At 42.5% G+C, this 24346-nt stretch overlaps 5 protein-coding genes across 6 annotated transcripts; 2 read left to right on the forward strand and 3 right to left on the reverse strand.

Moving 5' to 3' along the window:
- The first annotated feature begins 49 nt into the window (after positions 1 to 49).
- LOC122765792 (RNA-binding protein 4.1-like) lies at positions 50 to 4267 on the forward strand. 2 transcript variants are annotated; one of them, XR_006360007.1, is made up of 5 exons: positions 50 to 132; positions 569 to 1006; positions 1093 to 1713; positions 3304 to 3829; positions 3910 to 4267. XR_006360007.1 is itself a non-coding variant. In XM_044020219.1 (4 exons), exons 2-3 carry the CDS (start codon positions 598 to 600, stop codon positions 1689 to 1691), a joined length of 1008 nt encoding a protein of 335 aa, XP_043876154.1. In that variant the 5' UTR covers positions 50 to 132; positions 569 to 597; the 3' UTR covers positions 1692 to 1713; positions 2008 to 2678. The 2 variants fall into 2 exon arrangements, 1 of the variants encoding a protein (XP_043876154.1); XM_044020219.1 differs by lacking the exons at positions 3304 to 3829; positions 3910 to 4267 and adding an exon at positions 2008 to 2678.
- Positions 4268 to 5934: 1667 nt separating this feature from the next.
- tifa (TRAF interacting protein with forkhead associated domain) lies at positions 5935 to 7091 on the reverse strand. Its single transcript, XM_044020221.1, has 2 exons — positions 6935 to 7091; positions 5935 to 6818 (listed from the first exon to the last, which is right to left on the reverse strand). Exon 2 carries the CDS (start codon positions 6777 to 6779, stop codon positions 6201 to 6203), a length of 579 nt encoding a protein of 192 aa, XP_043876156.1. The 5' UTR covers positions 6780 to 6818; positions 6935 to 7091; the 3' UTR covers positions 5935 to 6200.
- A 485-nt stretch (positions 7092 to 7576) lies between these two features.
- LOC122767181 (RNA-binding protein 4B-like) lies at positions 7577 to 11684 on the forward strand. Its single transcript, XM_044022574.1, has 4 exons — positions 7577 to 8060; positions 8600 to 9017; positions 9104 to 9747; positions 10112 to 11684. The coding sequence occupies exons 2-3, from the start codon at positions 8609 to 8611 to the stop codon at positions 9724 to 9726; spliced, it is 1032 nt and encodes a 343-aa protein (XP_043878509.1). The 5' UTR covers positions 7577 to 8060; positions 8600 to 8608; the 3' UTR covers positions 9727 to 9747; positions 10112 to 11684.
- A 3146-nt stretch (positions 11685 to 14830) lies between these two features.
- LOC122766919 lies at positions 14831 to 16365 on the reverse strand. The gene is made up of 5 exons (XM_044022169.1): positions 16306 to 16365; positions 15492 to 16178; positions 15301 to 15408; positions 15183 to 15226; positions 14831 to 15091 (listed from the first exon to the last, which is right to left on the reverse strand). The coding sequence occupies exons 1-5, from the start codon at positions 16358 to 16360 to the stop codon at positions 14975 to 14977; spliced, it is 1011 nt and encodes a 336-aa protein (XP_043878104.1). The 5' UTR covers positions 16361 to 16365; the 3' UTR covers positions 14831 to 14974.
- A 1802-nt stretch (positions 16366 to 18167) lies between these two features.
- On the reverse strand, positions 18168 to 23249 carry LOC122766020. The gene is made up of 6 exons (XM_044020597.1): positions 23064 to 23249; positions 19890 to 19988; positions 19062 to 19319; positions 18861 to 18974; positions 18729 to 18772; positions 18168 to 18625 (listed from the first exon to the last, which is right to left on the reverse strand). The coding sequence occupies exons 1-6, from the start codon at positions 23152 to 23154 to the stop codon at positions 18506 to 18508; spliced, it is 726 nt and encodes a 241-aa protein (XP_043876532.1). The 5' UTR covers positions 23155 to 23249; the 3' UTR covers positions 18168 to 18505.
- Between the last annotated feature and the right edge of the window lie 1097 nt (positions 23250 to 24346).

Raw genomic sequence — 24346 nt, forward strand, 5'->3', positions numbered from 1 at the left:
GTATTTTTGAGGGACGTGTTCGTTCGCCAATCAGATTCGCGTCTTTGCTCGCATCCTTAAGCCGGCATTTCCTGTTCGTCATCTTGGAGTATCGACTTGGGATTTCGTGTGGTTGCGCGTCGTCCAGAAGAGGTTAGTATTTTAGGATTTATTGCCGCTTCCGCTACTGTTGATCGGTAATGCAGTTTTACACGTCTTCAACTTTGGTCGAAACAGTCGTATAGTGTGAGTGACTGACGTTAATTTCATTGAGTTCGTTCACAGCTAACAAAATGGCTGAACTTTAGCTTGCTAATGGATACCATTCAACTGAGCCCGGCTAGCAGCGTCGCGGGCAGGAAATACAAACGTGGAAACATTTCCCATTGAAATTGACTTAATGAATTGTGTTGCAACAAATGTAACGATGGTGTTTGATGGCACATGTGATTCCCGTTGTTCCGTGGCGGCCGTTTGTCGCCAGTAGCTCTCTATTTCCTGAAAGTGACGTTATCTGAGAAGCATCTGCTCTCAGTGGATACTCCGTTACTGCATGATGGCCTTTACTAACGCGGCGTGTCTTTTTTAGTTTCTTCAGAGAGCGAAGCTGGTCCAACCATGGTGAAGATCTTCATAGGAAACCTGTCTCAGGACGCTGAGAAGGACGAGCTTGAGACTCTATTCGCTAAGTACGGCACAGTGACGGAATGCGCCAAATACAAAAACTATGCGTTTGTCCATATGGAGGACCGGAAGGCTGCCACCAAAGCCATCCGGGAGCTCCATCTTTATAAGTGTCACGGCAGACCCATCAATGTGGAGCTCAGCAGAGGGAAGAATCAAGTCCCAGTGAAGCTCCACATTGCTAACGTAGAAAAGGGATCTGAGGAAGAGCTCCGTGCACTCTTCGAAGAGTATGGCATCGTCACGGAGTGCTCCATTGTAAAAGACTTTGCCTTTGTCCACATGGGAAGCTATGATGAGGCTATGGATGCCATAAAAGGCCTAGATGACACTGAGTTTAAAGGTATGTTACATTTTTAATTCTGCTGTTCCCTTACGCTCGTATTTATTTGTCTTAGATTTGAGATACAATGTTTTTCTGTCCCCCAGGAAAGCGCATACATGTTCAAATATCTAAAAGCAGACCTAGAGGGGTTCCTGACATGGAGCCCTATCCACCTCCACCAGGCAGAGGGGGCTATTATCCCCCTCGCTACCCAGGGATGGGACCAGAGCCTCCCTACAGAGGCCGCATGTCTGCCTACCCTCCTCCACCTCCACCGCCCCCACCTCCGAGACGCTCAGCATATCCTGATCATGGCTATGGTGAGCGGGATGGTTATGGGGTGGTTGATTACTATGAGAAATACAGGGCCCGCCCATATGATGACAGGCGTGCCATCCCCCCCCCTCCGCCTCCTCCGTCGGCACTGGTTAGAGAACGTCTCGGAATGGGGTCTCTCGACCCATACGAGCGGCGTCCAATTGCTCATGCACATGCGCCTCCCGCCTACATGGCCAGAGACCGGAGCCCAATCAGACGACACCCACCACCTGCTCCATCCGCAGGTAACGGGTTCTATGAGCGTTCCCGTCTGTCTCCAATGTCCAGAACGCCAATGTATGGAGCCCCCCGTCCCAGGGACTCCTATGCAGAAAGGGTGCCACCCCCGCCGCCCCCACCACCTCCTCGCTATGCTGACTATTAGGCACCCAGGAGTGTGATACAAGGTGAGACCAGAGAGAATGTGTAATGACATCATCAATTACTTATTTGACATGCTTGAACATTTAGTTAAACTGTGTGTAAATGAATGAGCCAAATACGTTAGTTGACGAAGAAGCAATCGGCCAGAACTCTTAAGTTCTGCAGATGAATTTAAGCCTATAGAAGAGTAAACGACCAAACATCCAAACTTTGCTGATGGAATCCTAAAATATTGCTACTTTAGCTTCAAAAATCAATCTTGCGCGATCCCTGAGGAAAAAGCGCTCCTTGACATGTGGTGTGTGCTCTCTTTTCAGGTTTAGAATATGACAAGATCGTCGTCGTCGTCGTCTGCTGATGCACGTGGCGCTATACATCCCCCTCGTCTATGGCGGATTGCGTTGCGTTCTCCTGAGACTTACTGGAAGATACCGTATTGCGGACAACCCCCGTATTTAAAACATACGCTTCCATGGCTACAGTTCACGTATTCTTCTGATTTGTTAATGCTTTTTTTCTTTTCCTTTGCTTGTTTCACTGTTAAAATCCATAACGATGTTTTTTCAGAATAGAATAGGATGCTGGCTTAGGTGCTTAGTCTTCTTCCCCTGTGAGACGCAGTATTGCACAAAGTGCACCGTCTACCTTTCAGTTTTTCATAAAAGAATTAGCCCACTGAGAAACTGACGTCATTTTTTTAACAAGGGAAGATAAGTGTGTTCAAACTTGGTAGTTAATCCCTAAATGGTCATCAAAATCAGTAAAGAATAATTGAGTAGAAGTGCTTCAATATAATTCTTGGTGTGGCAGGCTGTATAATCTAAAATTTGCGACACATGTTAGCATGACAAATCAAGTGTCAGTGTGGTTTTCTTTTTATACTTTTTTTCTTGCGAAAATAGTTTCTTTAGTAACTTCATGTATGATTTTATTTACTTCACAACTTGCTTTTCATTTGAAGGGTTTTTAATAAACGATTGAAAACAAATATGACGTTTTAACTGTCGAGTTATTCCATCCCTGCGAGACCTTTTTAGCCTAATCACTTGACAGCTAACTGACTGGTTCACCAGACCAGATGCATACGGTAATATCGAGGCGCTTGACTCTTAACAAGCTACGTTGCATTCTCCACACTTTTGAGTGATCAGCTTAAACGTTGCATAGCTGTATTGTTAATTATGAAAATTATGTTTTTTCTTTGTAAAGCAACAGCTGACTTGCATTCAACTAAAATCTTGTGTCTCCGCATGTTCACCTGCGCAAACAAGCAACTGAGGATTAATTTTGCAGTCATTTGCAGTGTAAAGTTCACAGCTCTGACTTGTCCACATCAACCCTCGTTTCCTGTGCTGTCCTGACGTTGTTAAAGTGCGTCCATCGGCTGCTCTGTTGTCCCTGACGCACTATGAGGAGTTAAAAAAATTAAACTATAAGACGGGTAGAAGCAGAATAATCATTTGCGCTGGCCCTGTCATGTATTAATTGTTTTGTTTGTTTACACTACACATGGTCACACTTTCCATTTCTCTTGACTTAATTCTAACTTGTTTTTATTATGTACCACAACTTGCATACAGTCTTGGTATTCTTAGTGTCTGTGCTCTTTGTAGTTTTTTAGAGTGTGCTGGAGGTACCAGCTCATGGTAAGTCATCCATGGAAGATGTCCAGTGTCCTGGAGAACAGGTAGATATTGTCATATTATCAGTTATGTCCATTTCACTGAATACATGCAGTTTCTCACACTCAATGTCAACACTATAACCTAGAATATGTTCATTAAAAAAAAAAAAGTAAAGCTTTTTGTTACTGTACTGTAACAAAAAACTTTATTAGTGTCTTTTTTTTAGTTAGTTGAAGCAAATCTTTAAATAAGGTGCAGTTTCAGAGAATTGGATGATTTAGTTGCTTAATTTAGTAGTATATGAATGTAGTCATGACACAGCGGTAGGTGATGCATACGTGATGGAACCTTTTTTTTTTTCCTCCTTTTAGTTTTTTTTTAAACCTTGAGTGATGGGTTGAGTCACTGACCGTGTGACTTTATTCCCAGGCTTGAGTGGAGAATAATGGGTGTTCAAGTGATTCCACAGGATGTTTTGAACATCAGACAAGATCAGGTGGATCTGTACTAAAAGGTGAGAATGGTACCTGTTCATTATCTAAAGAGGCTGGTGTGTCTTTGAACCTTGACTGAAGCATGCCTTGTTTTTTACAGGAACTGGAACTGGTTCAGGCCTGGTGTAACGTGGCTGTGTCTCGTTGCCATTCAGCTGATGAACCAAGAATAATGTTGCCGGACTCGGTGTTCCATCACTTGGAGTGATTCTAATGAACTTCTCTCAAACATCGGCAAATCAAAGAGACTGTGGGGGGTGGGGGGAGCAAGCTGGATTAGTCTGTTGCATTTGGTGTTCACTGGCCTTTTCGCTTTTGATACGGATGAAACCGAGAAGGCTAAAACTGTAGTGTCACCATAAGGCTTCAGAAGGCCTTTAATGTTGTCCTTTAAACACCATTGTCTAAAGGCAATTGCAAGGAAAAAAAACAAATAAATTATACTTTATAGAACATTTCTTTGTGTCCTGTTGAGTTTGAAATGTAAGGGAAGTCTTTCGACTTAATTTCTACATTTAAATGCTAATGTTTTGAATCTGCTGCTACTTTGTTGTACAAGAGACCAAGGAAAGTGGTACAAAGCTTTTGCTCAACTCAACTGCAAAAAAAACCTTTCAGTCAGTTCCGCTTAACATTTCGCAAGGAACCCTTTCTGTTTTTGAAAGGTTCTGTTTATAGACAACATTCATTGACTCCCAATGACAAACTGTAGATCAGTGTATGCAACGTAAGATAACAAATCAACACTCCTTGGCAGAAGATGTGGTCAGTGCACCTACCACAAATTACCTGTACAGCCAGGGGCAGGTATAATAGCTATCAATACTGCAAAAAAACAAAACCTGATGCAGGTTTATGGTCTACTGACACTGACAAGGGAGGATAATGCAGGTTATTTTGACTCCTGTTGGTGTATATCTCCATGATGTCAACATACTGGGTGTGGAGACTCCCACAGGAGGAGAACCTGGCTCCTGTGGGAGTAGTGGAAATGGCACACACCAGTGAACACGACGAGCAGCCTCATTCAACACCTGATGAAAATGCGGTATCACAGACCTTAAATATGTAATAATCGGATTTATAATAACCTATGTCACAAAAAAGGGGAAAAAAACGATAGGAAGGCGAAAGATTTGGAAGGAAAATATATATGTGATAGTGATCATTTTTGTAATGGTCATTATTTTTTATTATATGTAAAAAAAACTAAAATCCAGCAACCTCTGTGTGTACTAAAAGTACTTCAGTATAAAAATCTGAAGAAAAGGACATGAACCCAAACTAAACCTAAAATCAAAACTGAATTCTTGTTAAATGTTTTTCTTTCATATCTTCATAGTGACTCTTTTTTATTTGTTTGTTTGTTAAATTTTGTACTGTTTTATTTACTGCTGTCTCTGCCCAGCATATCTTGTTTATTCCATGTTTTTCCTACATGATACATTGGTCATATTGTTTGGCCTTTAATTGCTTAAACTCTTTTACCTTTGGCTTAGACTTAAGTCCTGTAAAGGAATATTCATGGTAGATGTAAAGTGATCATTGCTTAACAAAGATGACACTGACACTCCCTCGGTCTTTCCAAGAAATGGTGGGCGGTTAAAGGCTCAATACTGTGTTGACCGGAGGTTGTTTGGTCGGGCCGACTTCTATCATTGTGAAACGTTATATCTGCTGTTCTCTCAATTCCTGATACATGCTATTGTGATTAACCACAACGACACTGCGTAATCAGGTTATGTTAAGTATTAAAATTAAATTCTACTTGTACAATCAATACTTTTTCTTCTATACAAGGCTATTTTTCTGAACAAAATCTTTCACTTTTGAATCACTGCTTGTACAAATGCTTGATTTAAGTGTAAAAGCATTTTGCAGATGTTTAGGTTGTGGATTATTGGTGTATAATCTATTCATAACTGAGTGTTTTTACATTTTTGTACTGGTGTTTCACTTGCTCCAAGTGAAATAAGACTTGCAAACATATTACTCTACTGGGTGAAAGCGATGCAAATCTTGAGCAACTCTGGAATAATCAGCTTCTACCACTGTTTTATAATCAGTGTCTAGTCTAGTGACCGTGAGATTCCTTGAAATGTCAAACCACATTCACACAAGCATGTTTACCAACAAACACTTTTAATATGCTCAAGTTGAAAGTGTCTTCAAGACTTTGCATTTGCACTTTAAAAAATAAAATACATCATAGAAAAAATACAGCTTGTTAACATATGGAGTAATAAATAAAAAAAAACACTGATTTCACATTCAAAATAGGGAATCTTTTTTGTTAGCATGCATGTTTTATAATGTAATGTATGTTTTCCACTGCAAGTGAAAAAGAAAGGAAAAACAAGTCAAAACCAGTGGGAAAGTGGCAAAGGTTCATTATGAAAGAGTCTCATCAGTCTCCAGAGGGCCGAGTGCTGTGAAACCAGACTGAAAACCATTCATGACACATGAGCCTGTGTCCATGACTGGTGTCATACTGGGAACACACATGCACGTCTCTCTGGATGGGGGCACTGTCAACACTTCAAACTCCACCTCAAAGCTTGCCTTGGCCTCACCGGACTCATGGATGATCAGAATTTCATACTCTCCGAAACGGATCAGGGCCTTATTTGGGAGATCCATCCTCTCCAGGAAGCCCAGAGCTGAGCTGTTAACTGACAGCTTTCCCTTCTGACTCAGGTTCTGGATGGTGAACATCATGTTCGGGCTGTGTGGTGTGTGAAAGGCGTAGAGGGCCAAATGTTTGCGGGACACTCGAGGGTCAGCCAGGGTGTAGGTACAGGCCTGGGCGTCTCTGCCCAGCCTGAGGGGGTCATCTGCTGTGTGTGTTGTCCTCTTCCCGAGAGGCAGAGCCCCATAAATGCCCCTGCAACTCTGCTGAGGGTGGTAAAGCTTGATTTGGAGACAAGTCAGGAGATCCTCCTCGGTCTCCATTGTCTGGGACACGCTCATTGTGGAAAACAGTTCCTTGTAAGATCAGTAAATGAGTGACTGGTCATGGAAAGGACAGAAAACCACCCATACATTAGAAATGTAGCAAAAGGGAGCATTTACAGTCACACAAAATTAAACAAACATTTAAAAGTATATAATATATTGTCCCTTACCTGTATGTTGATGATGGGCTTATTTTTTGAAGAGCCAGATAGATGCTTTCACTTCGTCCCCAGCGTCACATGCAGTTTCCCCCAAACTCTCACAGACAAATGAAGTTGTTGCAGCTTGTAATGAAAACAAGGACACTTCCCCTCTCACAAGACCAAGTGGTAAGAATGCTGCGTTCAAGTGCGAATTGTTAAAAAGTCTCGGATGAGGTCACATAGTCGTGAATAGAGGAAAACTCCCAAATGTCCCTTTTGCTCAGTTCGGGCTCTCTTTTACATCACTGTAGAAATATTATGTTTGTTTTACATTACATACATGTCATTTTATCCAAAGCGACTTACAATGGAATTGAGTACAATCAGCCAGGGGTGTAGTATTAGTTATTTTAGTATTAGTTAGATAATAAAATCATGTTTAAGAACCAGCCTTTTTCCCCATAGTTGGCAACAACATTGGACACAACACTGTGTTTGTGGTTATTAATAAGAAAAACGTTACTGGAGCCACTGCTTCCTTTTGTTTCAATTTATCTATTTTGCTATTTTTGAATGTGTGAATTGCAGTTTTTAAACATACGATTTTTTACGTGAACACGTAAACGTCACAGCGCAGTTCCGGAAATTCCCCAGTGATGCAACGTGAAACAGCGCGACAGATTCGCCACATGCTTTTCTCTTTTTATGGCCACTGTGGTGTTTACAACCATTGCGGGAGCATATAGTAGACGTTTAACTCATAAACATTTTATTAACCTGACAAATGTGAATCACGAGGCGTCGGGGTCATTCGTTATTATTCGAGTTAGTGAGATCGTTGAGGACATCAAACAATCGTTGTTATTTAGACCCTCTCATAATATTGAAAAAATAGGAAACAAATAAGGTCTTATCAAACTTTATTTATCAAACTTGGACTACCTAAAGTTTAAACGTAGGAGTTTTTTAAACGCTGCCGTTGTCCATAGAATTGTAATGATTACTGAGTCCTCTTGGGGTCGCTGTGGTTTTATTGTGACTCGAGAAGAGCAGTCGAAGTCGAAGAGGAAGTGAAAAAAAGAAGAAAGAAACCAAGCGGAAGTGGGTAAATCTCCGGCAAAGGAATTCAATTCTTTGTTGTGGCTTCCTATCGGTAAGGTAACATTTACACACCACAATGTCGATGTTAACAATCAAAAGCGGTTTTTAAAATACCGTACATGTTTATCGAGACTTTGAGTATTCGCCCTTTGGCCTACGTATTCTTGCAAAGAGGTGCTTTGTATAACAGAGAGGCTTGATTAGCAAGTTAACCGTAGTTAACAGTCAGCACAAGCTAAATTGCAAAACACACACCGGGAGGTGCGTTCAGACTTTGTTTTAAGCACCGAGACGCGTGAGCAGCAACAGATTGGCCTATAAATGTTATAATTTCAAAGAATGTTTCGTAAATCTTGCAGAAAACTGTCGGCTTGCTGCTTTTGCGAAACAGTAGTCAGCCATTTTGCGGTGGACCATAGAGAATTTACCGCTGTGACCGTAAAACAGGAGCTATTAAACACTGTTTATCATAATGTTGCACCGTAGATTCATGGTAACCCTTTATACATAGGTGTTTTACAATTGATTTCATTTCTATTCATACACATCTAATTTAAAATTTTTGATATATATTTTTTTTTAATTACACAGGATTTTACAATGGTAAAAATATTTGTGGGGAATCTGCCCCGAGAAGCAGACCAGGAAGAAATCAAGGCACTCTTCACTCAGTATGGGACAGTGACAGAGTGTGCCATCATCAAGAACTACGCCTTTATTCACATGGATGACCGCAAGGCGGCCACCAAAGCCATCAGAAGTCTGCACCTTTACAAGCTTCACGGGACACCAATCAACGTGGAGGCCAGCCATGGGAAGAACCAGGGCCCCGTCAAGCTACATGTAGCAAACGTTGAGAAGGGATCTGATGAAGAGCTCCGTGCTCTCTTTGAAGAGTATGGTACTGTCACAGAGTGTGCTATTGTCAAGAATTTTGCTTTTGTACATATGTCCAACTCCGATGAGGCCATGGATGCCATCAAGGGACTGGATAACACTGAATTTAAAGGTAAAAAATTGTGTCCTGCAAATCTACTCGAAATAGATTTGCTTATGTCGAACCTGATCATTATTTTCTCTAATCTTTGATTGTAGATAAACGCATCCATGTCCAGATTTCCAAGAGCCGCCCCAGACATGACGAAAGGGATGACTACCCCCCTCCTCCGCCAGACTATTGGCCCCCACACTATCCAGAAGAGGGGCACGAGCCTCCTCCACCTGGCTACATGCGAGGCCGCCTTGGCCATATTCCCCCAGGTTACCCAGCCCCTCCCCTGCCACCCCCTCCCCCTAGACGAGCTGTTTATCCCGACCGTCCTTATGAGGGTGAGAGGGACCGATACGGTGTGGTAGATTACTATGAGAAGTACAGAACCCGTCCGTATGGTATGGCCTCCTATGAGGATCAATGTGGTGGCCCGCCTCCTCCTCCCCCTCCTCCGTCAGCCGTCGTTCGAGACCGTCTTATGACCCCGTCGCTTGATCCGTATGAACGTCGCCCCCCTCCACCTCCTCCATCCTCGTACTACGCTCGAGATCGCAGCCCCCTCAGGAGGCCGCCTAACGCGCCAATGCCCCCTCCCGGTAATGGCTATTCCTATGAGCGTTCCCGGCTATCTCCCGTTTCCCGGGGCCCGGCATACGGAGTTCCACGTGCCAGGGACCCCTATGCAGAGCGGCTGCCCCCGCCACCGCCTGCACGCTACGCTTATTAAGCAAGGTCCGTCCATGTGAAGGTGAGAATAGGACTGAGGTAGATTGGTGTCTATTTATATTATGAAATTGCCCTTTGTCACTGTAAAAGAAGGTGCAGCTATTGATCTGTCCCGCACGCTCCAGATCTTGTGGGGAAAAAGGTTTGAAAAATCAAAGCGTACAAAGTTGCAAAATCGTTGTTAAAGCACACCTGTGCACTAACTTTGGATTTCAGTTAATACAACTAAATGTGTGGCAAAATCAGACGAAAGCAGACTGTCCAGTCTGTGGTCAGTGTGACTGAAGAGCGAGTCTCGAGACATAGAACTCGTCATGTAGGTTATCACGATGAAACAATTTTACAACATCAGCCGCAGTTCATTTGTGTCATTTGCTCTTTTCCAGGATCGTCGTCCAACTGCGTCGCCTCTCGCTGCCTCCTGATGCACGTGACGCTATCCACTTCCTGTCTGCGGCTGAGCGCGTAACGTTCCCCTGAGATGCTCAGAGGAGGAACCAAATTGGCGACGTCCTCGTCTGTTTTCTTTTAATTAATTTGGGACTTTTTCATTCGGATTTTTTTACTCCTGGTTGTTTTAGTTTGTCATTGTGATGTAGTATTTCTAATGCTTGACGTCTGAGTTAGGCGTGTTTTTTATTGTAATTTTCACGTTTGAATAATCAGTGTTCTGATGTGGCTTGTAATGTAGAAGCTGAACCGTCTCTTGGCGATACTTGTGACTGTAGACGCAACTAAATCATTTATGATATTAAATCTAGTCTGCACGTTTGTTCCATCGTCTCAAGCATTACCATCAAAAACCAAAACTCGATATGGCGTTCTGTGAAACGTATTACTAAAATGTAGGTTTGACACATTCAACGTTTCTAATCCAGTTACCAAAAGACGTTTACATGTTGCTGTCCATTGTCGACCTTTTTCCAAAATAAAACGTACTTGTCCAGAAAGTCCACAGCTCAAAATCATGCTCTGCGCTAAAATATCTCCATGTAAAGTTTATTCAAAAGCTCAGCGATCATCTATCAAATATAATATTAATTGTAGTGATCGTCCGTTTCCTTCATGTTGAAAATCGTCCAAGAAATTTGTCAAAATCGTTACGACAATTGAAGAAATGTCTGGTCTTCTGGGAATTCTACACCTCATATCTTTCATCAGAGTTCACCTTTCACCATGTCCCTCCTCCGTGCCCAAAACTGCATCTTGTCACCATTAGGTGCATAAGCGTTAATTGGAGTACAACAGCCTTAGTTCACCTTGAATCTGGGGGGTCTGCTGGAGTCCTGCAGAGTCAGGTAAGTCCAGGGTTTTTAGGAATACTTTGAAAACATGTTTATATTCTGCTGTTTTAAAGGTAACTATTTCTACATCTGCACTTCAGAGAGGTGCAACAGTGGCAGTGTTAAGTGCTTTTTCCCCCACAATCATTCCTTGTTTAGTAAGAATCCATTCAGCTCTGAATCTGTTGGGGTTTTTTTTTATTACAACTGTTTGCTTGGAAATTCCATGAAAAAAATCCCTATCTCCCTCTAGATTCAGTTCTTTTGTGTTATGGGGGCAGGAAAGAAAATTCCATCTTGCTGTGTGTTATTTATACTCTGATGGAATGACATTTTTCCAAGGGGTCAGGTTGGTCACAGTCAGCTGATTTTTATATGGAATGCCCCCCAAACTAAATTTGAAGACCGAAGTTGGCTCTAAATGTTTAACACTCAAGGTGTACCTTTTAGCAAGGCTAGGTTTTTCTTTGGTCATCCAGGACAACAGATGAGAAACTGACTGAATGGAAAAGATCAGAATAGATTAATTGAACCTTTCAAAAAAACAAACATTGAACCAACCACACATTGAAGCAACCATATTTAAACATCATTTACAGACTTCATGGAGCCGAGCAGTTGATGGTTTGTATTGCCATTCCGATTTCTGAACTGAATAAAATATTCAAAACAATAACATGGTCTCTGATGCATATGTGCAGTATAGTGCCATTTTATTTAAACTTAAGTGTCTTAAGAATTCAACTGCAACAGAATATGTTGCCTTTTGAATGTGTTTAAAGAAGGCAGCGCATGTAGTGAAATTAGATTTTGATGCTCATTCCATGTCCATGGTGCATAGAAGGAGAAAGCGGTGAAACGTGTTGCAATAAGTGATCGATACTGATAAACCACAACACCAAAACAGTTAATTGCGTTTAATGTTCTAGCTGGAAATGTATGCAATTTTTTATAGAGCTTTGATCCACCTTAGATCATAATTTTCACCTCAAAATAAGACCGAGACAAAAGAAAACCACTGAAGTGACTCCTCCCTTCAGTTGTAGCATCTGTGTCTATAGTACATTCCCACAATGTCAACCAGTTGAGTCTCAACTGAGCTACAAGTCATTCAGTAGCTGCTGCAGCTGTCCGTCCATTCAGACCGATGGCACCAGCTTGTTTGGAACTATTGGCTGCTTCATGAACCACGTGACCCTGTTGCAGATGGGTCCAAGTGTGTCCCGACTTTGACCTGCTGTCTTCCTGGAGTGGACACACTTCTGCTTTGTTATGTATTATTTGTCGTATTTCCCGTCTCTTACGGCAGTTGAGACAGCATCCTGCTGTTGTCTTCCTGTGAATAGATTTACATCTTTACTGACCACAACCTCCCTCACCAACTTGTAGCGCTCCTGTGGTCTCAAAGTACAGAATTTGAGACCACACCCTGCTGTCCCTTCCTGTAGATAAATGCTAATTTCATGGTGTCTTCTGGCACGTTTGGCTGGCCCTTTTCCCTCTCAGGCATTATTCAAAAAAATGTAAAAGTGCAGACGGAGACTTTTAAAGGAGAGAGAGATTGAAAGAAATGTGAACAACAATTCAGCCTGAATTTAAAAGGTTCATTTTGTTACTGTTGTCTTCGTTCTCAGGAGTGTCTGATCACTCATGCAAAAAAAAAAAATGAATGCAAAAAGACGAATGAATGTCAAGTCAAGTCAACTTTATTTCTAGAGCACCATTTAACAACAACCTGGGTTGATCAAAGTGTTTACCAAGTAAAAGGCATACAAACAAGACATAAAACATAAATTAAATCTGTAAAATAGCGAATAATAAAATGGTAAAAAGCCAGACAGACGTGTCTGGGATGACTGTTCTCGTCTTGAAGCAAAGGCCAAGGCGAAGAGGTGGGTCTTTAAAAGTGATTCAGGTTTAATTACAATGGGTTAATCATTCCACAGCTTGAATCTTGAAATGTAATAACGATAGAGTAGATCCTCACTTTCACTGTGAGCAGCTGTTCCACTGGTTTCCTTGGTCTGTCTGGTGGCAGTGAACACAACACTTGACTCTGGTGTTCTTCCTCATGCAGGCTTGTGGCTTACTTTACTACCTATCTATCAATCCAGAATTAAACATCATCTTGACACAGGTTGCAGCTCATCATCTGAGATTTTGCTTGAATAATAAATACAACTTTATTCTCGAAAGATGGCCACTTTATTCTCATAATATTACAACTTTATTCTTGAAAGACTACCACTTAATTCTCATCTGTCTCGTTAGCTCCGCCCTGTTCCTGTTATTTTCCTTCCTCCTCGTTCTGCTCACCTGTGTCTCCTCTAATCACTGCACCTGCAGCTCATTCCCTCATTATCAGTTTGTATTTAAGTGAAGTTCTTTGGTGAGTCTGTGACATTTTGTCATGTTTTTGTTGTTGTTGTTTCTGTTTGTGCTGTTCCCTGATGTGGGAAATAAGTTCTTCAGTTAGCTGTCCGTTTCATTTAAGCTCATCTATGAAGCACATGAATTCAGGTCTTCACTAACCACAGTGCTACTTAGTATCTGTGACTTTTGGCCACACACTGTGTGTCAGCACAGAGAGACAAAGAAACTGGCTGTGGTGTGGAAAATGCAGTTAGTTAAAAGAAACTCCCAGTGGACCTCGAAGAGGTCAAACCCCTTCGAAGTGAACACTTTAGCTTGACAGTCTGATTTTTAATGCTGGACAACAGTATGACTTTGACCTTGGGCAGAAAGTTTTCTGATCCTAAATAAATAAATAAATACTGAGGTCCAGTAAAAACATTGAATTTCTCTGTGCATTTTGCCCCTTTAAAAGCATATAAACTATGGTTTAGGTCTGTGAAAATGTGCATTTTGGAAAAATATATGTGTAGTAAAAAAACAAAACTGTCTCCTCTGTTTGGCGTCAGTGTGAGACTTGAGTAATGTTGGCTAAGCTAAGTGTTAGCAGTGCTTAACAGGAAATGGTGGTTTTTTTTAACCAACTCTATCACCCACAGTTGACTTGACATGCTTTGACAACACTTAACAGTGGGTATTTTTGATACTTGAGTGTTATTTTTAAAGCCAGAGTGGGCAAATGTCAGATTTCAAAAATACTCACCTGTATGTGGATTTGGCCTAAAGGTGTAGTGACAGTGTACATTAGTGTTTTGGGATTAAGCCCACTTAAAAACAGTATTTCCACATACAGGTGTTACAGGAGCTCAGTTCATTGTTCATTTTCTATGACAAATATTTGAACAAGTATAGATGAGAGTGCTGTTTCACATGATCACTCATTGCATTCTTACATTTATCAGCATAACCATTCACTTCTTTTGGTGGGGGGCTTGTATTTTGCTCCTAAAACCTTCATTTCACACAGCTTCCTTTGTAAAGATGACACACGTAGGCCTGACTTCCTTCTTCCTGTGTTCAAGCTCGGACTTAAAGTTTCCACCAGCCGAAACCTGCTCACACCTTCACCACCACACGACGCAAAGAGCGAGTTTCAACCTTGACCCTCGGTTTAAATTTCCAGTTAGAGGAAAGGTATGAACTGATGAAAGACAGCTTTAGAGCTTGATCTGACGTTGTGGTTTTGTGGTAGTGTTTAGTACATCTCACTTCACAGACTGACTGCTCTTTAGACAAGGCAAGGCAGCTTTATTTTTGTGGCACATTTTATACACAAAATGAAAACTTTGGAAACATTACAATTTACATTTTGAACAAAACCCAAGTATGACATAAATAAAACAGAATACAGAAAAATAAAATGAAAGAGCTATCTTTCTCATTTAGCCTCAGTAATAATATCAACAACAATAATAATAATGACTTTATTTAGAGCAGTATTGAAAAGGTTTCCAAATTTGAAACTGGATAAACAAATGAACTCAGTGAAAACAAGTAATTAAAATACAGACAATACATAAAATGTAATAATAATTGTAAAGCAATCAAACTGCTTTACAGTTTTATGCCTGAGTACACACATTCAGTCCAGATGTCGTCCATCTCTCTCTCAGATCTGGTTTCCTTTAAAGCAACATAACAGAGGGCGTCTTCGTTCTGGTGAGTCTGGGGCTGAGAAACAGGAAATCATGTGTACTTGTGTTAGTGTGGTAAAAATATCTTTAAATAGTAACAATCTGGCTCATCTTTAAGGGAGAAATACCTTTGCATGTGTTTTGGAGCACTGTGAAAGAATTGCATGAGAATCTGAAAAGAGAATTACTGAAAGTCATTATGTTTTCACGGGAATAGTTTAAAAACCAAGTTAGAATTCAAAGTACCTGCGCTAGAGCTGCTGTTTCTCTTGTTACTGATGCAGATTGAGAAAGCCAGTAAAACACTCAGCAGGGTGGTGACTGCTGAACATACGAGTAAACGATGATGGACCTCTGTGTAGAACCAAACAACAGAGACAACAAAGAGATTTTAATTTGAGCAACTATTTTACAACATCTGCAATACAAGAACTTACCCTTAAAGTCGGGTTTGGTCCCGTCTCCAAAGACGGTGTGTCCACATGTAGCGACAGCACAGTAGTAGATCCCAGCATGAGAGAGATTTAAGTTCTCCATCGACAGGCTGTAGACACAGGAGTGAGTTGGAGCATCGCACTGATCACTGTTGTTTCCATGGGTGTAAATGATTCCTTGGTGAGATTCTTGAGAGTTCTTGAACCAATAAACACGATGTCCTCCATCACACATCCCTGTCTGGACTGTGCAGCTGAGATTCACAGATCCTCCTGGCTGTATCTCCTCAGACGATGACTGTTGGACCAGAGCTCTGATGTTCAACCCTGAACCCTCCACACTCACAGTGTGGGCTTCTCTAAATTCAAATACAAAGGGATAAGCGGATGCACAGAGGTAAATAGCTGAGTCTGAAACATGTAAATCTGACACCTTCAAGAGAATTTTGCCATTTTCATGATCCAGTGTAAAACGGGATTTGTCCTTGCATTCATCAGAAAAAGTGTTTGTTTTATTAGCTGGGAAGAAGGTCACGATGAGCCTTGGTTTGTGTCCAAAGGTTTGCTTATACCAGAGAAGCTTTTGTATGTCCTTCTTATAGAAACACTGCAAAGTTATACTTTCACCAACATGCGCTGAAACAAAATGTCTCTGTTGACGACCAGATGAAGACAGATTGGTCATCCCAACTAAAGTGACAGAGGAGACAAAGCACAAGCACAAGTAATGTAAGTAAGTACACGCCCCTGTTAGATAATATTAGAAACAATGACTCTTTGAGGGATTACACAACAAGAGGCACAAAAAGCTACTCACCCATTTTGCACAAGAACAACAATGTGAGGCAGATAAGAATCTTTGTAGGTGTCATCGTGACCGAATATCTTTTCTGAGTGGAAAGAGTCTTGAGCTTTTCTCCGGCTTCACGGACATGACTTGTGTTTGATTGGCCAACGTGAAGTGACGCTGTCCTGTAATAGAAACGTGGTCACATGCTCGTGGTCAGTTTTGTTTCGGAGGAGGTTTTACAGGATGAAAGACCTGCAGAGAACTGCCTTTCAAGATTTGCGGGCCTGCGAGCTAGTTCAGGCAGTCAACCCGAGCTTACACTGCTGCATCGATAAGATATGCCCCCCCTCCATGCATTAAGCCCCACAACCACCCCAACATCTATTTGCATCCTGTGGTGCCATGTTGACACAGATCTTTGATGCACCTTTTGCAATTGTTGGGATTAGGAGCGTGATTGGTTATGAATTTAGAATATTAAAGGGGACATATTATACCCTATTTCCCCAATTAAAATAGTTCCCTGGTGTCCTAATGAACATGTCAGTGATATGCTTTGGTCAAAATACCATAAGGATGAAGCACCATAGCAGTTCAATAACCCTGCTAAACCTGCCCCTTTCAGAACGCTCTGTTTTGTGCATGGTCCCTTTAAATGCAAATGAGACACAGGCAAACACACACCCACTTCTCCCAGGGGATTTCTGATTTGTCCTCTTTACAGCGCTCAGTCACTCAGCTCCATTTCTCTCCTCCTCCCTCCACTAGTTCTCTGACAATATCAACATGGCAGCGAGAATGCCGTCACAGACTGTAAAGCAGTTAAAAACACTTAGGGACAGCACCGCTGATCGGCAGCGGCGTGCGGCGAGCTGCCTAAACTGCCTGTGCTCCGGAGCTGGCCATCAGTAGTGGCGATCAGCGGTGCTGTCCCTAAGCCACCACTGATCGCCAGCTCCGGAGCACAGACTCAGTCTGATACAGTCACATACAGTGGCAGATCAGCTGTGCTGTCCCTAGGTCTTGATCCTTGTGTCAGATGTCTCTTCCTGTGACGGCACTCTCTGTGAAAATCAGTTAAAAAGACAGCACCACTGATCGCCACAAAATGTGTGTGTTTGTACGTCGGTGAAATACGGTCGCTGACTAAACATGGCGACCGTTGGCCGCAGTCTGATGTGAAGTGGTGCGAACACACGAACACACGTTTGCTGACTTTATCCGGCACATTAGCTTCATATATAAAATCCTCTGAGGCTGGAAGTTTGTGTAAAACACTGTGCTCCACTGTGCAGCCACAAACAGCACACTTGTCCCTCCGCGTTGACATAATACCACTCTTCCTCCCCCGCCTGCACTCTCGCAGGGACAAGGTGGAGCTAAGGTGGAGCTCTCGAGGTAAACTTACTGGTGGGGCGGTAAAATTCGCTGTGAAATGTGCAGTATTCTTTTTCCACACTTTGGCGACTGGTAGGGCCTCCAGAGTCGCAGATATAAGTATTGAAATGGTTAAAAAGTTGATTTTGCACAATATGTCCCCTTTAATAATTGATTAATTATGGAATAATGAATTTCTTATAAAAAGTTGAGTCAAACTCAAATCGGGGCACCATTCCTCTCAAAGAGAGGAGAACAATCGGTTCTGAATGAACCATTAATTCATAACCTCCAAAAACAGTCTCATAAATTAAGCCGACTACCAATTTGGATTATGATTAATAATTAACTTAATAATTGATAAATCACAATACTACATCAATAGTTAGGTGAATTGAAGGATTGAAGTTCTACAGGGAAGAGGTTGGCAATATACACACTTGTGCAACATTAATCAGACCAGACTGTATATATTATAAAACATTTATTAGAGAGAGAGAGAGGGAGTCTGTGTGTGTGCAGGTCCTCCTTACAAAGTTAGCTACTTGGAGCTAACCTGGCTCTGGATCCCTCTGATGTCGCTGCCTCTGATAGCAGGCTGCTGTGAGCGGGCCTGCTTGAAGACCAGCAGAGTGGATTCTCTTGCTGCTGGAACCTTGTTTAGCTCTCTGCTGAAGGGTCTTCAGTTGAAGAGCTGCCGTCTCTCTTTATGTTAGAATAGCATGTAAATTACAGTGTAACTGAATAAGATTCAGATACTCATTTGGGGGAAAAAACTAAACCAAAACTTCACGTGTGATGTTTACAATAAAGAAAGACTGAGAAAATGACAGAACTAACAAAGACAGAGTTAATGTCGAACACTGGAGTACATGCATTCATTATTTGCATTGTCCATCTGTCTTCTTGATCTGTTAGGCAGGTGGACATTTATCGCAGCATAGTGGACATTGTCTCCATCTCTGTTTCCCTGGAAACAACACACACACACATCGGTACATTGTAATATGTCTCTGTTTGTGCTAATATAAGGTGATATATGTAAGTTTGATGAGAGATTATAATGTATTTACCTCTTCATTTGATGTGGAGCGAGCTGATAATTGGGCACAAGACTCTGGTTGTGAAACACAGACATGACGGTATTTAATTCAAAAGCCAAATTCAGTGAATAGAAGCTGGTCAACATCAGAAGAAGTGATTACCTGAACATTTGTCTCTCTTGTACAGTAAGAAAGCCAGTAAAATACTCAGGAGGGTGGTGAATGTCAAAGCTCCAGCCATGATATACATTGATGACTGGTCTGCAAATGGAGACACTACAGACATTTTGTCTCTGTCATGTTTTTGTCAAAGAATGAACTGTCACTACTCATCAGATGAGGCGGCATCTAGAAGTTTCTTACCCTTAAAGTCCAGTTTGGTCCCGTTCCCAAACAGTATATGTCCACATGCGGCGACAGCACAGTAGTAGGTCCCAGCATGAGAGAGATTCACACTGTTCATTGGTAATTTGTAGACACAGGTGTGTGTTTGAGTGTTGGGTTTCCTCTCACACTGATCACTTCTGTTTCCTTTGGTGTAAATGGTTCCATGGTGAGGTTCTTGAGCGTTCTTGAGCCAGTAAACGCTGTGTTCTCCTCCAGCACATGCTCCTGTGTGAACTGTACAGTTGAGAGTGACAGAATCTCCTGGCTGAATTCTTTGTGACTCTGACTGATGGACCAGAGGGTGAAGATTCCACCTTGAACCCTCCACACTCACAGTGATGACTTCTTTAAAATCAAACCAAACTGACCAAACGCTTACACAAAAGTAAGTTGCTGAGTCTGAAAGTTGAACATCAGAAATGTTTAAGTGATTCAAACCAGCATCAATTTGAAGAGAGACGCGTGGATTTTGTCTAAAATCATTATAAAAAGTGTGCGTTCTGCCACTTGCACCTGACGTTTTTACAATACAGATAAGCTGTGGCTTCTGACCCAGTGTTTGCTTGTACCAGTATTGGTCATAATCATCTCTGGTGAATAAACATGACAAAGACACGTTGTCACCAACATTAGCTGATATAAATCCAATGTCTTGATGAGCAGTTGTGGACAGAACAAGATGGTTCGTCTCAGCTGAAGAAAAAGACGAGAAAAGACAAACTCACATTTACTTTAATATATACATATATACAGTATGTATTTAAATTACATTATAAACTAGAAACATAAAATAAAAGAACTCACCCAGTTTCCCAAAGAGCAAATACGCCACTAAGAAGACAAAGTTTGGAGATGTCATCATATTGAATTTGTCGTGTTGAATGACACGATACTCTTTCCACTCTGCAGATATAAGATCAAGGCATTGGCCGACAAGGCAACACTCGTCACATGTTCACTGCCTCCTATGGTTTGATGTTTCTTTTGTCTCTTAACATAAATCACATGGTGAAAGAAGCACTTTAAAAATCACTGTAAAATAACAAGGGTGTACATTCAAGAAGAATTTTGAAGTCAGAGCAAATCAGATTAGTCCTTTTCTCTAATCTGAAGCATGACTGTGAACTAAAAACTTTTGAAGAACATTAGTTTTCAAAACTCTTCACATAAACATTATATTATCTTAGCATTTGACTCTATATTTTCTTGACAAGATTTAGGGTTTGTGGATGCACACACATCCATACACAGCTCAACATGTCACAATAGCTTGGTGCACAGCATCAATGAATTTGAGCTATAGCTTTAAGTTACTGTGGTAATTTCAGCTCTGAGGTTGTGGCATTTTCCCCCCCAGCAGCAGTGTACACCGAAAACCTTTAGCTTCTGCAGCATGTGGTGTAAAGATGAAAATGTAAAGGTGGTGTATTTTCCCCATGAATTATAAATGAACATATACATCAACTCAGACAGACATAATAGATGAAACTAGCGTCTTTATTTGAGGAAAAATGAAAGGTCAGCACACGTGCACATCATGTACAAAATCAGCAGGCAAAGGCCGAGTCAGGAAACAGACAAAAAGGATCATACACTTGAACTCAAACTGGTAAGAACTACTGAAATGTGAGTGAATATACTGAACGAGAGAGTGACAGAGACAGTTGCAAACAACAAGGAGGGGCTTATGTAATGACAGGGCCACAGGAAATAATACAATATAAATATACTACAAAGAATATGTGGTTGTTGGCCAGTGAGCAGGTCAAATGGGAGTTTTTTTTTATCAATGACACATTGAACAATATTAATATTGTGTTATTCACGTGCATTAATACATAATGACTGATTCCCCTTAAGGTCATGGTTTTTGTTTCCTCCTTTCATTTTTTCTGTTTCCTGTTTTATTGCGAAACTTACCTCAGCTCTCGTTTCAGATCACTTCACTTCCTGCCCCTGTGTGTTTTCCCTCCAGTCTTGATTGTATGCCCCGCCCTCATTAGATTCACCTGTGTCTTGTTGGATCTCTCCACCTCATGTGTATATAAGCTGTGTTCCCTTTCTACCTTTGTGTCAAACAGTTCAGCTTTTTTTTTTTAAGCAATTTATTGTGATTGGTATCCTGTTTTTTATTATTAACTAATGCTTGCTTACTGACTGCTTTTTCCTTGACCTTTTTGGATTTGTTTGCCTGAGCTGATTGATCTTTGTGTACCAAACCAGTGTTTTGAGATCAGTAAAGTCTTAACAGATGTGATGATGTGAAGTCAAGTAAACCTTAAAACACAAACTGATAGGTTTTGTGTACGGCGGACGCTCGGGTTTGTAAGAAAGTGCCTTTTTTTAGCGGGTTGTGTTCCCTCCACTGAGAAGTGCACTCTCAGTGGAGGTTCCACCGTCTGGATCATCGTTTACAGGAGAGGGACGGGGAGAGACGTTAGGAGGCCGTTACTTGCCACCTCCGACCGAGACCACCGCCACGATCCACGACCAGGTACTCACCCAACCAGGGACCCACTACCATGGCACCCCCTGTTCCCACCGAAGAGCCCATGCAGATCGGTCGGAGCCATCTCTCTCCCGAGGAACGAGGCCGTCGCCTCCAGGCAAACCACTCACAAAGTCTCGACAAACACTTGTTAGCATCCATAGCCTGCCTAGCTACCCTCCCCAGGCTCTGACCAGAGTCAGAATCCAAAACGGGAAGGGGATCTGTCTCAATGGGGCGTTAGTCAATTCAGGAGCAGATGAGAATCTAATGGACATGAAATGAATCCGAGAATTGAAGATTAACCTGAATACTCTACCCTCTCCCGTCACAGCCAGGGCCCGAGATCACCCATTGCACTGAAACCCATCACCATAATGATTAATGACCGTATTGAACACCTGTCTTTTCATGAATTCGAATCACCTTTTCACTCCCTCGTACTTGGTACACAACCCCGAGTTGAATTGGCGAACCGGGGAGGTAGAATCATGGGGAGGGGAAATTCTGTGAGAAGAAAACCCTTGCAGCCTACCTGATCTCCACAGTGAGTAAGGCTTCGGCCCACACTAACCAGAACATTTGACAGCCCAGACTTATCCTCAGTTCCTAAAGCTTATCACCACTGGGGGGAGATGTTCAGCAAGACTAAGGCCACGTCACTTCCACCCCACAGACAATACGACTACCCCATCGGTCTAGTGCCTGGTGCGACTATCCCAAAAGGGAGAGTTTACTCACTCTCACCGCCCGAAAAGCAAGCCATGAAGGACTATATTGAGCAGTCTTTAAAGACAGGGCTAATTCGACCTTCTTCATCCCAAGCCGCTTCAAGGTTTTCTTCGTGGCCAAGAAGGATGGATCCCTTCGGCCCTGCATAGAATATAGTCCCCTCAACTCGATTACTGTCAAAAACCGTTATCCTCTCCCCGTCATATCATCTGCCTTCGAACAACTCCAGGAAGCCTGTGTATTCACCAAGCTAGACCTCAGAAATGCGTACCATTTAGTTAGGATCAGAGAAGGGGATGAATGGAAGACTGGTTTCAATACCCCGACAGGACACTATGAGTACCTGATGATGCCCTTTGGTTTGTCTAATGCCCCCGCTGTTTTCCAATCCATGTTTAATGACATTCTGTGAGATTTTCTGAACCGGTTTGTTTTTGTCTATCTTGATGACATTCTGATTTTTTCCCTGGACATTAAGACCCACATCACCCACGTTAGCCAGGTCCTCCAGCAATTACTAGCGCATCAGTTGTACGTCAAGGCAGAGAAATGCGAGTTCCACACCACCACCATCACGTTCCTTGGATTTATCATCTCCCCATGGAAGATGGAAATGGACCCGGCGAAGGTCAGTGCAGTGAGGGACTGGCCTACGCCGCCCACCAGAAGAAGGTACAGCAGTTTTTAGGATTTGCCAACATTTATCGTAAATTCATCAGAAACTTTAGCTCAGTCGCTGCTCCTTTACATGCACTGACCTTGTCTAGTTCCGTTTGTATGGAATCCACAGGCAGAGAAGGCATTCCAACGCCTCAAGATGGCGTTCTCCTCAGCACCGGTCCTCAACATCCCGGACCCGCAACGCCAATTCGTGGTAGAGGTGGACGCATCTAACAAGGGGGTGGGGGCGGTCCTGTCCCAGAGGTCCGACTCAGGACAACCTACTCCACCCCTGTGCCTTCCTGTCCAGGAAGCTCACCTCAGCAGAGCGGAACTACCACGTGGGAAACAAGGCAGTGAAGGTGGCTCTGGAAGAGTGGAGGCATTGGCTGGAGGGGGCTCAGCTTCCTTTTCTGGTTTTGACCGACCATAAGAACCTGGAATACATAAGAAAAGCACTTCAATTCACTCAATTCACGTCAAGCCAGGTGGTCCTTGTTTTTCAACCGCTTTAACTTTGCCCTCTCTTACAGACCTGGGTCCAAGAATGGGAAGCCTGATACCCTCTCTTGTCTCCATGACCCAGAGCCTATGGCCAAGGATCCTGAACCAATCCTCCCACTGAACCTTGTGGTTGGAGCGGTGACTTGGCCTACAGAAAACCAGGTAAAAAGTGAACTTGGTGTGATCTCGGCACCTAGGTTCTTTCCGCTTATGCGGAAACCATGCGGTCCCAGGTCAGTCATTGAGCTCACACCTCACTACTTACCTGCCATCCGGGGGCCAGACGGCCCAACTTTGTGATCCGGAAAAAAGGTCCTGATGGCCTGGTCTGGACCAGGACGTGAGAGAATATGTTGCAGCGTGCACTGTGTGCACGGAACAAGACGTCCTCAAGGACTCAGCAGGGACTGTTGTGGACCTCTTCCAGTTCCTAGTCGCCCCTGGTCCGACATCTCCCTGGACTTTGTTACCGGTCTGCCAGTCTCTAGGGGGAAAGCCACCATCCTCACAGTGGTAGACCGGTTCTCGAAGGTACTGTCATGCACCGTCAATTGTGTTAGTTAGTTTTAGTTCCCTGTCACTTCCTGTTTTATTTTGTGTTAGTTTGTTTTAGGTCAGTGTCACTTCCTGTTTTATTTTGGTAAGGGTGAGCACCTTGTCTGTCAAGGTGCTTGTTCTGTGTCTCGCCTGATTCCCTGATTGTGTTCACGTGGTGCTACATGATGATGCTACGTGCTACATTAGTAATGATAAAAGCGACTGCTAAATGACATGTAATATTACGTTACATGTCATTTAGCAGTCGCTTTTATCCAAAGCGACTTACAAGGGAATTGAGTACAACCTACTAGGGGTGGAGTTGAACTTGCCATGAACC

This window comes from Solea senegalensis, linkage group LG3, assembly GCF_019176455.1.
Source record: "Solea senegalensis isolate Sse05_10M linkage group LG3, IFAPA_SoseM_1, whole genome shotgun sequence".
NCBI lineage: Eukaryota > Metazoa > Chordata > Actinopteri > Pleuronectiformes > Soleidae > Solea > Solea senegalensis.

Coding starts and splice junctions, on each gene's coding strand:
- LOC122767181 (XM_044022574.1), top strand. CDS start 8,609: ATGGTAAAAATATTTGTGGGGAATCTGCCCCGAGAAGCAGACCAGGAA. Junction 9,018..9,103: donor GGATAACACTGAATTTAAAG/GTAAAAAATTGT, acceptor CTTTGATTGTAG/ATAAACGCATCCATGTCCAG.
- tifa (XM_044020221.1), bottom strand. CDS start 6,779: ATGAGCGTGTCCCAGACAATGGAGACCGAGGAGGATCTCCTGACTTGT.
- LOC122765792 (XM_044020219.1), top strand. CDS start 598: ATGGTGAAGATCTTCATAGGAAACCTGTCTCAGGACGCTGAGAAGGAC. Junction 1,007..1,092: donor AGATGACACTGAGTTTAAAG/GTATGTTACATT, acceptor TCTGTCCCCCAG/GAAAGCGCATACATGTTCAA.
- LOC122766020 (XM_044020597.1), bottom strand. CDS start 23,154: ATGTTGAGGACCGGTGCTGAGGAGAACGCCATCTTGAGGCGTTGGAAT. Junction 19,989..23,063: donor TACAAACGGAACTAGACAAG/GTCAGTGCATGT, acceptor TTATATCTGCAG/AGTGGAAAGAGTATCGTGTC. Junction 19,320..19,889: donor TTTGCTCTTTGGGAAACTGG/GTGAGTTCTTTT, acceptor TCAACTGTACAG/TTCACACAGGAGCATGTGCT.
- LOC122766919 (XM_044022169.1), bottom strand. CDS start 16,360: ATGACACCTACAAAGATTCTTATCTGCCTCACATTGTTGTTCTTGTGC. Junction 16,179..16,305: donor GTTGTTCTTGTGCAAAATGG/GTGAGTAGCTTT, acceptor CTGTCACTTTAG/TTGGGATGACCAATCTGTCT. Junction 15,092..15,182: donor GCTCCAAAACACATGCAAAG/GTATTTCTCCCT, acceptor CCTGTTTCTCAG/CCCCAGACTCACCAGAACGA.